Genomic DNA, 14,186 nt, shown 5'->3' with positions numbered 1-14,186 from the left:
TTGAACTTGTTTTTCTTTGTATTTCAAAGTAAATATTTTAACTGTTTCCTCTACCTTCAGATTTACATCACTAGTTTTTTGTGGTAAAGCTTCATCATCTGATAATGACAGCATTTCTACATCATGCATCACTGCCATTAAGAGTTGTGTTCTTATTTGACATAATAATACACAACAGAAAAGACAAACACAACACAACATCAAAACAAACAAAAATAGGGAAGAAAAAAATGGTTTTCTGTGCAGAATTGATTCTTGTAAAAAGTAGACGTTTGAACAGCAATTGGCTTTTAAAGTCCAGGATATAATGAAACATTAGGGCCTGTGTCCACGGGGCGGTTGTGGCTCAGTGATAGAGTCGGTCGTCTTTCAATTGGAAGGTTGGAGGTTCGATCCCCAGCTCCCTCAGGCTACATTTCAAAGTGTCCTTGGGCAAGACACTAAACCCCAAATTGCTCCCGGTCGGCATAGCCAACGGGTATGAATGTGATAATTGATTGACAGTTGGGCACTTTAGGTAGCAGCCACATGTGTGTGTGTGAATGGGTGAATGTGATATGTAGTGTAAAAGCAGCTTTGAGTGGTCGCAAAGAGTAGAAAAGCGCTATATAAGTACAGTCCATTTACCATAACAGTGTTTTTTTTGCACTGGCAGCGCCTATACAGAACCTATACAAAACCAATGCTGTTCAGAGCTCAGAGTCCTCAGCGAAAAAAGGCCCTCAGCATCAGGTGTTTTTTGTCGCTGCGCTCACAGCACTCTCAGTTGAAAATAGTAATCACTGTAGCGCTCTTCAATGACGTTTCTCCCTCTTCGACCATTGAACATCAAAAGGGGTGGGACTACTTATATAAACTTTCTTAACAACAATGGCGGATAGGCTAATCCTTTGTTTTTTTTAGGGTTTTCTTTGTAGAATTTCCTTGAATATAAGTAAATATTAAGCATCCAGAGCAATTTAGAAGAGACTTAATGATCACTACCAAGGAAAGCCAAAGTGCTGCTAGACAACTTTCGTAACCTAACAACTGTAAGCGCCAATGAGGAGCGCTCTGAAATTTAGATTGTGGGCGCTGCAGTGCAAAAAACAGCGCTAGCGGACATGGGCCCTAAAAGTTTAAAAAAGAGTGGTATTGATTACTCGAATTTTGTGTCTTTTTTATGTTTGTGTGTGCAGCAATATGAGAACTGGCGCGAGAACCAGCCAGACAACTTCTTTGCTGGAGGAGAAGACTGCGTGGTTATGATCGCTCATGAGAACGGCAAATGGAACGATGTGCCTTGCAACTACAACCTGCCCTACGTCTGCAAGAAGGGAACAGGTGAGAACAACCAGGAGGAGGGAGGAGAGAGTTAAGAGTTTTAAAAGTCCCTTTTTTAATAATTGCCAGGAGAAACTAGATCACTGTCCCATCTTTATTTCAATTCCTAGAATGCAACAAAACCTCTCTCCAACACCACCAACAAAAAATACAGTCCTCACCCACCCCTGGATCAGTGTGCGCTCTGTATCTGTTCATAGCTGTTATATACAACCCTCCACTGGAGGTCTGCTGTCCGCTTTTCAACAGGGACCTTGTACAGGGACCGCAGCTGCCTTTCTGGGAAAAAACTCAGTCCCTCTCCACTCCTTCATCCTTGACAAAGACTGCAGGTTCAGGACCTTGATACAGAGTTGGTACAGTACCTTTTTTCCCACATCCTGAGGTGAGGGTTTGTGAGAGACAGAAACTGGCCTCCTCCTTCCTGCCCCTTCCTCACAGCTGTGGTAACGGACAGAATGAGGAAGCCATACTCACTCTCTTCACTTAACTGGTCACACAGTTCGGTTTCTCACAAATGCACTTAGATGTTGTGGAAGGGCAGACTTCCTCCACCGCTCTGTTAATCAGCCTGATGGAGGTGATGTTTCTCCTTTCTCGAAGGTTGTTACTTATGTAGCCGCCAGCCTCATCAGATGGCCAAGTGTGGTGCAGACAGCCTCTCTGAGACTGAGTCACAGGCTGGCAGACTGCAGTGTTCGAGTCCTCATAAACACACACATGCTCGGAGTCTCATGTGTAAGCCTACAGCTAGCATAGCACAGATACCTTTCACAGAGCGAAACCTCAGCTAGTCATAAATAAATACTTCCTGTTGGACAAACCTATACATCACCAAAACACTATTTTTGACTCTTAATTAATTCATGAAAACAGACAAATCTGCACCTTGTAACAGGCGACACCTTTTCTAGAAAAACTTTTTCTCAGCTCTCTGTTGCTGGAGGCCCGATAATATAAAACTGATTAATTTACGAAACAAAATTTGCGTAAAAGACGAATAAATGTAATATGAACCAAATTTTAACAAAATAAAACACATACTATTGTCTCTGCTAGTTCACTTTTGGCCTAAATCACAAAGTGGTGAAAAATATATATATAAATAATCTATGAAAACATGTTCAACAGTTGTTCAACAGTTAAAGCAGATTTCCAAAAGTTTAACAAACCAATTCAAACAAGTCAGACAGCATTTTCAATAATTATTACACTTAAACTCAGAAGTCTTGCTAATATTGGCACATCTAAAAGTGGGGGTTCAATTGGGCATGAAACAACATGAGTTGAGAAAGAGCACAAATCTTACATTTGCTGTGAAAAGTCCTTTGGTCAGTGGTTGTTGGTCGTAAGTGAAGGTCCAGATGAAGAAAGTCGTCGTTTGATGTTTCCTGTTTCCAACAAATCGTTGACTTAAGGCAGCTTGAAATGTGTGTGTGTGTGTGTGTGTGTGTGTTTCTGTCAGTTTGAAGGTTTGTTTGTATTTAATGAAGATCATTTCAAAATGATGCTCCTGGTAACAAAACATAGCAACCATGGAAACATAGCAACCATGGAATGTTCTGGTCTGTCCTAAAACCATGCCTGTTCTAACGCTCACTTATCTCACCTGAGAGATCATGTCCATCACTATGAAGCACTTTTACATGCTGGCTACCTGTCCTGTCATCTGACAGACTTAATGATGCCCAAATGATGAAATAAAAACACAGAAAAAGAGCCCTCTTGGAATCCCCTAATGATTAAAAAATCCAAATTGATCATATAGTACATGTAGGGTGTGCAGTGAAATAAATCAAAGGCATGCAGATAATGCAAACCACAGAGCAAAAAGCAATTTAATAGAAATAAAAATATATATTTTTACAGTAATATTATATAGATTTTTATATTTTATAATATATATTTAAATAAGGACAATTTAAAAAGTTGTGGTTTTTTGCAGTAATTTGGATGTGATGATGAGTCGGCCTCTGTGGCACTTACGGAGCACGGTGTGTCTGACACTGTGAAAAAGGGCAAAGGAGAAACAACGTCACCGTGCTGTCAGATCTTTAGTCTGAAATCCTCTGAGATCATGAGATACAATGTGAAGGAGAGTGACTAAAGGCCCTATCGTACACCCAGTGCAAAGCACTTCAGCACACAGTTCAAGTGTCCACCGACACAGTGGTCATTTTCACGGCCAGCGCTCACGTTGTGTAAATAGCCAGTGATCTTGTGCCACCGTTAGCGCCCATGGGCGTGTTGGTCTTAAAATGAGGTGTGGTCAGGCCAACTGGTGGCGCATTGTTATCTTGAGGATGCAGAAAGCGACCAAGCCATTGACCAACAAAAAGCTGGTCTAAAGTCTAAAACAGAGGTAGCCAACACGGTGCCCGCAAGTGGCTAGTCGCCTGCTGGGAGTCAATCGGTCACCCGCATGGCACAGTCTAAAAATAGCCCAAACCAGCGCCGTTTAATGAACCAAATTGACGTACACTTGACGTTTAGCTTGGCGTTACTCTAGCACATGCACAGGCATTATTATATGAATACCACCAGCTAGGATATGTTAAGCTAGCTAACGGCATACGTTTACACTGAACTGTAAACAATGGCAGAAAAGCGGAGGAAAAAAACATAACTTTCATGAGCAGTGGGAGGAAGACTTCTTCTTTACAACAGTGAAAGAGAATGTATGTCTCGTTTGTCGGGCGAAGGTGAACCGGCACAACATAGAGAGACACTTCAGTACATGCCACAGGAGCTTCAATGCTAGCTACCCTCCGGCTAGCGCATTACAACTAGAAAAAGCCCGCAAGTTAAAGGCAGCTTTGAGCAAACAGCAATCTTTTTTCACTAAGCTGTTGAAAAAGTCCCAAGCCGCAACGGAAGCTTTGTTTAGAGCTGCACATTTATGACAAATAACAAGAAACCTTTTTCAGATGGCAATGTACTGAAAGGAGCAATGATGGTGATTGCAAACACCTAAAATGGACCCAAAGTCATCTCCCCTCTTTCCGATGTCCAATTGGGGGCAAGTATGATCGCCAGAAGAGTGTAAGCTTGTCCTAGAACTTAATGGAGCAGCTGGACAAAGATCTGACTACATGCAGGTGGTTTAGCATCTAGTGCGAAGAGTCAGTGGACACAAGCAGTACAGCGCAGCTGATGGTGTTTGTACGAACGGTGTTCAATGATTTCTCCACGAAAGAGGAACTCCTGATATTACTGCCCCTGAAGACAACAACAAGGGGGGTAGATATCTATGACGCGGTGAAGGGATATTTCATGGAGAAAAATGGTACTCTTGGAAAAGCCGGCGTCTGTGACAACTGAAGGAGCCCCGGTGAGGACTGGCTGCCACACAGGCTTTGTTGCTCACTGCAAAGATGACCCAGATTTCCCTAAATTTCTTCATTACCACTGTTTCATTCACAAGCAGGCGACATGTGCAAAAGTGATGGGCTTTGACCACGTAATAACTCTGGTCAAAAAGATCATTAAAAGCATCCGCTCCAAAGCAAAACAACACAGGTCATTCAAAGTTCTGTTGGAGGAGCTGTCTGCTGAATATGGTGACCTGTTACTTCACACTGAAATAAGATGGCTCAGTAGAGGAAGAGTTTTGCAGCGTGTTTTATCACCTCGTTGCTGAGTGGAAATTAAACCTTGCTTTTCTAATGGACTTCAATGGGAAACTGAACCACTTGAACTGTGAACTGCAGGGCAAACTGTCTCTGAAATGATCAGTGATGTAAACGCATTTAAAGCCAAGATGAACATTCTCTCTGTCTATTTGCAAAGAAAGATTGCATTTTCTCTCTGTGCAGTCAGTGCTGAATGACGATGTTTCTACATCTGGGGCCTTGGACAGGGCTGCAGAAAAGTACTGTGAATGCATAAATAGACTTGGGCAAGAGTTTGAAGACAGGTTCTGTGACTTTGATAAGCTGGTGCCATGTGTATCATTCATTTCAAATCCTTTCATGCAAGTGGACCTGACACGTATTGCCGAGCAACTTAGTGCGGCATTCAACTTGGATGCCGGTGAGGTAGAGATGGAAATTCTCATGTTGCAAAGTGACATTAACCTCAAAGCCTACCAGGACTCACCTAACTTTCGGTGCCTTGTGGACCCAGAAAAGTACAAAGGTGTATGTACAGCAGCTATGAAAGTTGCTTGTCTTTTCGGTTCAACTTATTTGTGTGAATCGGCCTTTTCTGATATGAACTTTATCAAGAACAAACACAGAACACGCCTTATTGATGCACATCTAGAAGAGACAATCAGAGTTGCAGTGTCAAGTTATACCCCTGACCCCTGACGTCTTTAAAAGGTTCTCCACGTACCTCTCATATCACGGCTACGTTTCCTCTGCAAATATTCTGTTTCAGTAAAAATACGCTTGTCTGAAAGCAGAAGCAAAACAAGGTGAGCAAACTTATCAGCTGGTAAAGTTCCATGTTGTTACCTCTGCTTCGTGTCCCCTGTTGTAGCTGCCCCTTCTTTGCACTTGAGTTAGGCCATCACATTGTCCTCTCCTCTGAGAGCTTATTAGAGCTTATTTTTGCCACACATTTGCATGCAGGACAGACTCAGCCAATGCCAGGAAGACACATGAATTAATAGTGAGGTGGAGACACAAGAAGCCACTATCCCTGGAGTTTTGTTTGGCAAGCATTCTGTTTTAGTTGTAGTTCTGGGTCCTTTTACATATAACTGCTAAAAGTACAAATCTAAACTTTTATTCCTTCTCACAAATGGAATAATTAAAGCAATAGAAGCATAGAAAACAGAGGACTGCTCAATGTGAAACTGAGCGCATACTTTAAAAGAACTTGTTTTGCAGCCATTGAAGCCACTACAAATTATCATTTGTTATGAGGGTAACACTTTACATTAAGGGTACAATTTATATACCTAAGTAATGCTTAACTCATACATGACTCATGATGATTTAATGCATGAATTAATGCAGGATGTCACATGAATATATATATAATGATATTTCATACATTGATTGATATGCAACCATTTATAAATTAGTATTTCGATGTGAGCAATGCAACAGCATCCACCACAGACAGAACTCTGTAAGTTTGTTTTCTCAATTGCTCGTTTTCTAACATGCTATCCAATGTTAGCATGTAAAGCTAGCTAACATACCCACTACAAGCTTTGCTGGGTTAGCCTATGTATTGTGTCATTTGTGTCATATTTGCGGTAGAACAAGTTTGAGGGTTTTTTTACATAGGCTAATCCAGCAAAGCTAATCTGTACTGGGTTAACGTTAGCTAGCTTTACATGCTAACATTGCATAGCATGTTAGAAAACATGCGAGTTAGAAAACAAACTTACCTTCCTCTGTTGTGGTTGCTCAAAGCCTGAATTGAAGCCAAAATGGCCCTTCCAATATTTTGGGCTGATTAGCTGGCAACAGATTGAGGAGCGCATGGAGTCACACAGGCTTCATTCAGTGTTAGTTAGAGGCAGCTTGCGCTAGAGCTTTTATTTTTTTGTACTTCCATTAACCGACAGTTTGAATTTGCATATTAGCTAAATATTTAGTTTTATTTAGCACATTTATATCGAACATTTTAAATATTATATCTAAATCTAATTGTTAAATGTTATATATAAATGTGCTTAGTACTAAATTTACTCAACAAAGTATTTCTCCGATGAAACCAGCAGCAGAATTTCCTCCCAGCTCCCACTTTCTCTTTTCATGATTCTGTAGTTTTTTATAGTAATTTGTCATAGACAAATTATAGATAAATTAGATCAATGTAAATTGATTTATAAAAAGAATTACCATGGTGCCGGTTTAGCTCAGCAGTTAAATCGGCGGCCATGTGCAGAGGCTACGGTCCTCGATGCGGCGGCCCTGGGTTGAGCTCCCACCCTCGGCCCTTTGCCGCGTGTCATCCCCCACTCTCTCTTCCCCGGTTTCCAACACTGTCCACTGTCCTCTTTCATTAAAGGCCAAAAAAAAGATTTACCATTAGAAATGAGGTTGCTTAAAGGCCTCACTGATGGTCATAATGTTAATGTAAGCCAATTACTTGCTTTAGCAGATGGTTTGTCATCTGAGCCCACACATGTAGAGACGAACTTCTAAAGCCTCCAACCAGTACGTCTCCTCAAACATCCACCCTTGTAGTAAAGGAAAGTTATTTCCCTCACAAGTGCAGGGTTGCACCACCTTTGATGCTCACTGTCGCAAGTCCCCAGCATCCAGCCCACCTCTAACTGTAATCAGTCAGTTACAATCACCGCCATCTCCCTGTCAGCCTCTTCTTCACTCTGAGTAACCCCATGTAATGTCTCTTCTTATCAGAGGAGTTTGTCAGCTCCATGCTGTGTATTCTCCACCTGCTTTCTAAAGCTCACAGCTCATGTGATCTGTTTGTCTGCTCAGCAGCGGCTCCTACGTCTGATTAGGTGATAATAGCGCTATGTGAGCTATCGAACACCTGAATCAGTCTGCCAGGGACAAGTCAGGGTGATGTGTCAGGCAGATGGGAATGATAAACTATTTGTATAACTGGAAAGAGGTGAAACTGTCATCCGAAGCTGATGATGATAAGAGATCTCATAAAAAAGACAGCAGATATTTTATTTGTCAGTTATTTAATAAATGTGACTGTCTTACAAGGAAACAGTAAGTGTGGAAAAATCCTAACTCCTATGGGGTTGCAGTATGCATGCACACACTTTTATATCTCTCTGATTCATTGGAACAGGATTAACTGTAGGTGTGTGAATATTTTGAGTCAATGGAGGAGTGCTGAGAGAAACCAGCATCTAACTGTCTTCAGCTCTCCACATGCCACTGACTCGCACTGACTAGCCCCTGTCACAGAGACACACACAGTGACAAACAATACCTCTAGTGTTTTCAAGTGTAAATGCTAAAGCTTGAATGCTGCATGTAACATGAATGAAGAAGTAACTTACTCTTTGATGCTAATGTTGCTGCTGAAAACTATACTATAACACCTAAGCCATCATACGAGTTGTATACACTTGTATTTACACTTATATATTATTTTGCTATCTACTTGCTACTGCTCCTTATGGGGAGCAGGGCAAGGTGTAAATGTTGCACTGATATATTTCAATTTGTTATCTTGACATGTTAGCAAACCATGCCTACTCACATAGGCTGAGCGCCTCTGCGTGAGTTTTTCTAGAGGAACAAGAGGAAGGATCTGACTGTAGTTTGTGCTTATGCACCAGATAGCATAAAGTACAAAGCCTTCTTGGAGTCCTGGAAAGGGATGCACCTCGGGACTAGTAGTTCTGCTGTGGGACTTCAATGCCCAAGTGGTCAATGATGGAGAAACCTGGAGTGGGGTGATTGAGAGGAACACCCTGCCCAATCTGAACCCGAGCAGTGTTTTGTTATTGGACATCTGTGCTAATTAGGGAATGGCCATTGTCATGATTATGGACTCATGAACTCATTTCATGAACTCTGTGTATTCATGTACTTCCTGTTTTATTTTGTTAAGTTTAGTTTCATCCTCATTTTCTGATGTTATTTCCTGTAAGTTTCCCGCCTTGCAATCAGCCACACCTGTTGTCAATTTCCCATCAGTCATATACCACCTCCATTTTACTTGTAACTCTGCCAGATTGTCTTTGTTCTCTTGCAACAAGCTTTCAAGCCTTTTTTTCCTCTCATGTTTTTTTTTAACTTCTGCCTTTTGGACTTATTTTTTGTCTATGCCCCTCTGTCAGTCTGTTTATTGTTTGACCTTGGATTGCTCCTGGATACTGAGTGTAAGCCTGACCCTGATCTGTACTGTTGCTGTTCTGACTGACCTCCTGTGTATGACCTACTGCCTGGCTTTGAGTACACTGTTTGATTTTACACCTGCTCCTCTCTGTGTGATCCCTGTTTTTGAGTCTTTTTCTGCGCACCAGTTGTTACAGCCATAACAAACACCATGTTCAAGTATAGTGTGATTAATAAGTGTATCTAGTCACAAGAACATGATAATAACAGATCGATGATCGACCTTGTGGTATCATCAGATCTGCAGCCGTATGACTTGGACAGTTGGGTAAAGAGAGAAGCAGAGCGGTCAAGTGATCACCACTTGGTAGTTAGTGAGCTGACTGCTACAGTCACATGTCGTAGTGCCCTTGGGCAAGACACTGAACCCCATACTGCTCCCAAAGGCATAGCCATCGGGTATGAATGGGCATAGATCTGATTGAAGATTGGCACTTAGGCCTTTGCCATCAGTGTGTGAATGTGAGTGTGAAGGGGTGAATGTGACATGTAGTGTAAAAGCACTTTGAGTGGTCAGAAGACTAAAAAAATCACAATATAAGTACAGTCCATTTACCATTTACAATGTACTTAGTAGAGCATTGAGTTAGCAATAGAGCCTCTCCCAGCTCTGACTGTTTGACAGTGGGTTAGCCAGCTGTGCACTGGAAAAGCTAATACAAGCTGTATGTTCACCACTATACTTTAAAGATGATAAAGGATAAAATTGCAGTTCAAGGTGGTGAATCAATGTTTCCATTATTTTGGATCACATTATGTGGCAGGAGCAGCTGGGGCTATGGCCACAGGACTGCCATCTAGGGACTCCCAAAGTTACTACACATTCACCTGCTGTCTCCACAGGGAGACTGACACCCTCTGACAGGAGAGTTATACAATCTGTGAAGTTGTTGGAGTGTCTTCCTAAGGCTTGTCCATCCTGTCAGTCTCTGACTAGAGTGTCAGTCGTCTCAGCTTGTGTAAACATTTTTCTGATTTTGCCTCGACTCTTTACTTGTCCAAAACACTGTTACTCCGACAACCGCCCACTCACTGACAGACTCATTCTGCAGAGTTAAATTCACATTTTGATATTTGTGCTGTGAGAGGTGTTGATGATCTTTGTGCCTTAAAATCATAAGTAAGAATACACCCTGAATGAAGAAACCGTAGTGCTTGTTTTACACACTAATACACAAAAGCTGTAAACAGATAAAAGTCGTTATTCTGTATTTATTTTATTATGAATATACTTATTACTAAACTGAATTTGAAAATCAACACAAAGGGACAAACTGATTGATATTGTCTCGCTCTGCTGCGTCTGTCCTTGTCTCTACAGTGCTTTGCGGAGCCCCTCCCACTGTGGAAAATGGCTTCCTGATTGGTCGAAAGCGTTCCCACTATGACATCCACTCTGTGGTGCGCTACCAGTGTGCTGACGGCTATCTGCAGCGCCATGTGCCCACTGCTAAGTGTCGTGCGAACGGCAAATGGGACCGGCCAAAAATCATCTGCATAAAATGTGAGTTTTAAACGACAGGATTTTCCCAGAGCAGGACAGAAGACAACAATACTTAAAGCAGTCCATTTCATAAGTCAACTTCACATACATATTCTTATTTTTAGCACACACACACCACTATAGAACCTCATACATTAACTGCCCTTGGGAGCTGCTGTCACACATGCAGACTCAGGCTTGCTATCCCTGCTCTCATTATTAATAATTGCAGGCAGAAAGTTTTCTGTGGTTTCAGGCTGAATCATAATCCTCTGGGTTTACTTAAAAGTGGTAGGGTCTCCTTTGAAGTGCTTTATGCTTGATGTGGGATTTTCTTTCCCCCACACTTTTCAAAATACATTTCTGCAACTGCTTGACCGTTCATTAAATACAAAGGATTTGTGCTAAAAATGTAAAATATTAAAATACATTATAAATGACTTTTAACACAATATCATTAAAAAAACGTTCCATGCAAAACAATGTAATATTTCCAAGTACAATATTGAGTGAAAAGTTGAAACTGCAGTCTTTCAACCTTTCTCTTTTTTGGATCATTGTATTAATTATCAGACAGTATTTTTTTTACTTTTAAACACCTTTGAGCCCAAAAAAAACCCTTTTATAAATAAACTATTTTCCTGAAATAATTTAAAGGACTCTCTCAGTCTATGACAGAAAAGACAGAATAGATGTTCATAACGTTTCAGCATCTCTTTCTTCTTCAGAGGAGGTTTAAAGGGTTGATATATAAATATTCAACAAACTGCTCCTTGTATTGGATTTCTTTCAGCTCAGTGTGATAGTAATCATGAAACACTGAAATGATGTTGCCTCTGTTCAAAGCTTTGGACAGACAACATTTCTTTGTTGGTAAGATGCAGAAAGAGACAAAGCAGCCTAATTTGGCATTACACCCCAGGAAGAAGCTTTTACTGAGGCTGAGTGGGCGGCTGTGGCTCAGTGTGCTCTTTCTGATAAAACAGATTCCCTCAGAGTGGAAACAGTTAAGCCTTCCACAGGGAACATGTGGTTATAACCTTTCTGCTTTTTGATCCCTGATCCCTCGCCTCTTACTTGGTTTCACCTCTCATTCACTGTCTGCCCGAATGCTTCTGATGCCTGTCGATGATTCATCTCTATCTTACATCAGGTTACTCCATATCTGACTTATTTCTTTTCTTTCTTTTATTTTACTCACTTCCTTTCTGTTTGCTCCACCAGCTCGACGAGCCAACCGTCACCGGCGCCACCACCACAAGGGTAGAAGGGAGCACAGGAAGCACAAGAGGCACGGTCACAGAGAGGGAGGACACCACGATGGAGAGGCGGGTCAAGGACACAACCACGGACACCTATAAACCAAAATAAAGAACTTCTTTTTCTCCTCTGCTGCTGACTGCAGTTTGCCTGTTTCCCTGTCCTCCCTGTCTCTAGCCCCAGTTCCACAAACAGTATTTCACACATTACAGCCCAGGGGTCTCATTTCTAACGGTTGCGTATGCACAAAAGGGGCCTGAAAGCGGCCTACACCGCTTACCACTCAAAAGTCTATAAAAACAAACTTGACAGGAAAATGTGGGAGCGTGACAGTGTTTCAAAAGTTGAACTTTTTTAAATTGAGAGCGGTGTGAGCGCAGCGACAAAACACAGCTGATGCAGAGTGTTTGTGCTTAGGATGCTGAGCGCTGTTAGTGGACACAGGCCCTAAGAGGCTAATCCACATTGGCACATTTCCAGGTGGATTGTGATTTATAAATGAACACTGAATGCAGTTGTGCGTGCGCACGGTTTTATACATGGGAATTTCTTTGCCGCATGCCACTTTCGGGTTTTCTGTGCATGTACACTCTTTTATAAATGAGACTCCAGAACTCTCTGCCCAACCCCTCCCTGCACCTCCCACCCCATAGCTCTGACCCTGGCTCTCTGAGTCAGCCTGTATCATAATCAACTCTGAGGCCTGCCACAGTGCTGCCAGGCGTCACCAGGACAATAACAAAACCCTTTGTACTTTTTACTTTCCTTTTTCTGTTTTACTTTCTAGTCCTAACTTGTCCGTCTCTCACATGGGCTCTAATTCAACCCAGTTGCTCTCCCTCTGAGCTCAACGAAGACCTGAAACCTGGGCCTACGCTGACCTGATTTTGAAAAGCTACCCTGAGATCCACAACGAACATTCTTGTGAGAGAAGCGGATTACTCCAAACATTAAAAAGGATTACAACAAATCTCAGACTGCTCTTGTTGTGTCAGACATTTACCCGTCATTGTCAATGGTTCATCTGAACATTTTGAACTCAGTTTGTCTCAACACATCTCAGCTTTTCTGTTTCCTTTACATGTTCTCATAATTTGTGTTTCTGTAACAAAGTGTGCTGTGAATTAATGAGGGTGGTGCAGCAGATGCAAGCTCCTCTCACTTTATTTGTTCTTACTGTAGTTTGGAGTTTTACATTTTTGATCTGATGTGGAGAAAATATGCTGTTAGGAGATCCTGAGAGATATACAGAGAGAGGAAGTAGGTTATGTATGTAGATCCATTATCCCTCTCATATCTCACAGTTAGCACCAAATGTGTTTGGTCCATTCACAGTTTGGTTAACCTGCATTACTGAACTTGTGGCCCCTTTGTACATCGGAACATTTGACGTAGTGTTACTGCAAATGTAAGTCAAATATTTTTGTCACCCAACTTCTGACTATCTGGCTGAATCACCATGTTCACCAGCTAGTACCTGCTACGCTTAACTTTGTCTGGTGCAGAGCAGGATGCACAATTATAATTCAAAGACAAAAACTGCTTGCCCGGCTACAGATCTTCAAAGAGTGGTAGAATGTTATAGTTAGGGGCCATAATACCAAAACAATGAGATAACAAAGGCTAAAACATCACCTTTCATATTACAAACTGTCATTTTATCTGTATATGTTGTGAAAGAGTTCATTAAATTATAGGTTAAACTGTATAGTTGTTTGCCGTGTATAGGGCTCTGTTGAGTAACCCAGGCATGAAAGCTGCAGAGACTAATGTCAAGAATCAAAGCTGTGCTCACACAGCATGGAGATGAATATATGGCAGAAGAGGCTGATATGTTTATATCTGTTCCATCTCATTGTGCGCGTGTGTGTGTGTGTGTGTGTGTGTGTGTGTGCGTTTATGATCGAGGATGTTGACAGTGGCTGGTGAGTCCCAGCAGATGTTGATAGAAAGGGTCAGCAGATATTCCGGCTCCAATTTCTGGGACAGACTGAGTCTCACAGCGCTCGCTCCTGCCGCGCGTCCTGCTTTAAAGAGGGGATTGAGACCAATAGAAGAAGCACTTTGCTCTCTTTTCCTTCCCTTTTACTGTCGGGTTAAATTGGTGTTTGTTTTATAGAACCAGCAATTGAGGGTGGAGCTTCTGGGATTTCGTCCCAAACACTGACTCAAGCACTTCATGCTTTATGTTTCTCCATCTTACTCTGCATTTTCCTCCATCATCTCTCACTTTATGAGCATTCATTTATCTTCCTCAGTAGACATTTCTTTCACTGTCTCTGCCTTTTACACTAGAAAAGTAATGGAAGTTATGCACTCGTAACTCATTT

At 41.7% G+C, this 14,186-nt stretch overlaps 1 protein-coding gene across 1 annotated transcript in view; it reads left to right on the top strand.

The window, feature by feature from the left end:
* The window catches only part of LOC138607114 (neurocan core protein-like), a 65,760-nt gene extending 53,526 nt beyond the window's left edge, over positions 1-12,234 (top strand). The window contains exons 13-15 of the mRNA XM_069679672.1: positions 1,179-1,323; positions 10,435-10,617; positions 11,821-12,234. Of these exons, the coding sequence (XP_069535773.1) occupies positions 1,179-1,323; positions 10,435-10,617; positions 11,821-11,957 (465 nt within the window). The 3' untranslated portion in view covers positions 11,958-12,234. The remainder of the gene's footprint in view (positions 1-1,178; positions 1,324-10,434; positions 10,618-11,820) is intronic.
* Positions 12,235-14,186: the final 1,952 nt, after the last annotated feature.

The sequence above is a fragment of the Semicossyphus pulcher genome, unplaced genomic scaffold (genome assembly GCF_022749685.1).
Source record: "Semicossyphus pulcher isolate SPU_LCO1_2020_fin unplaced genomic scaffold, fSemPul1.0.p SCAF_4, whole genome shotgun sequence".
Classification (NCBI taxonomy): Eukaryota; Metazoa; Chordata; class Actinopteri; order Labriformes; family Labridae; genus Semicossyphus; species Semicossyphus pulcher.
The sequence above is the reverse complement of the archived record's forward strand: the minus strand, read 5'-3'. Positions and strand labels throughout refer to the sequence as shown.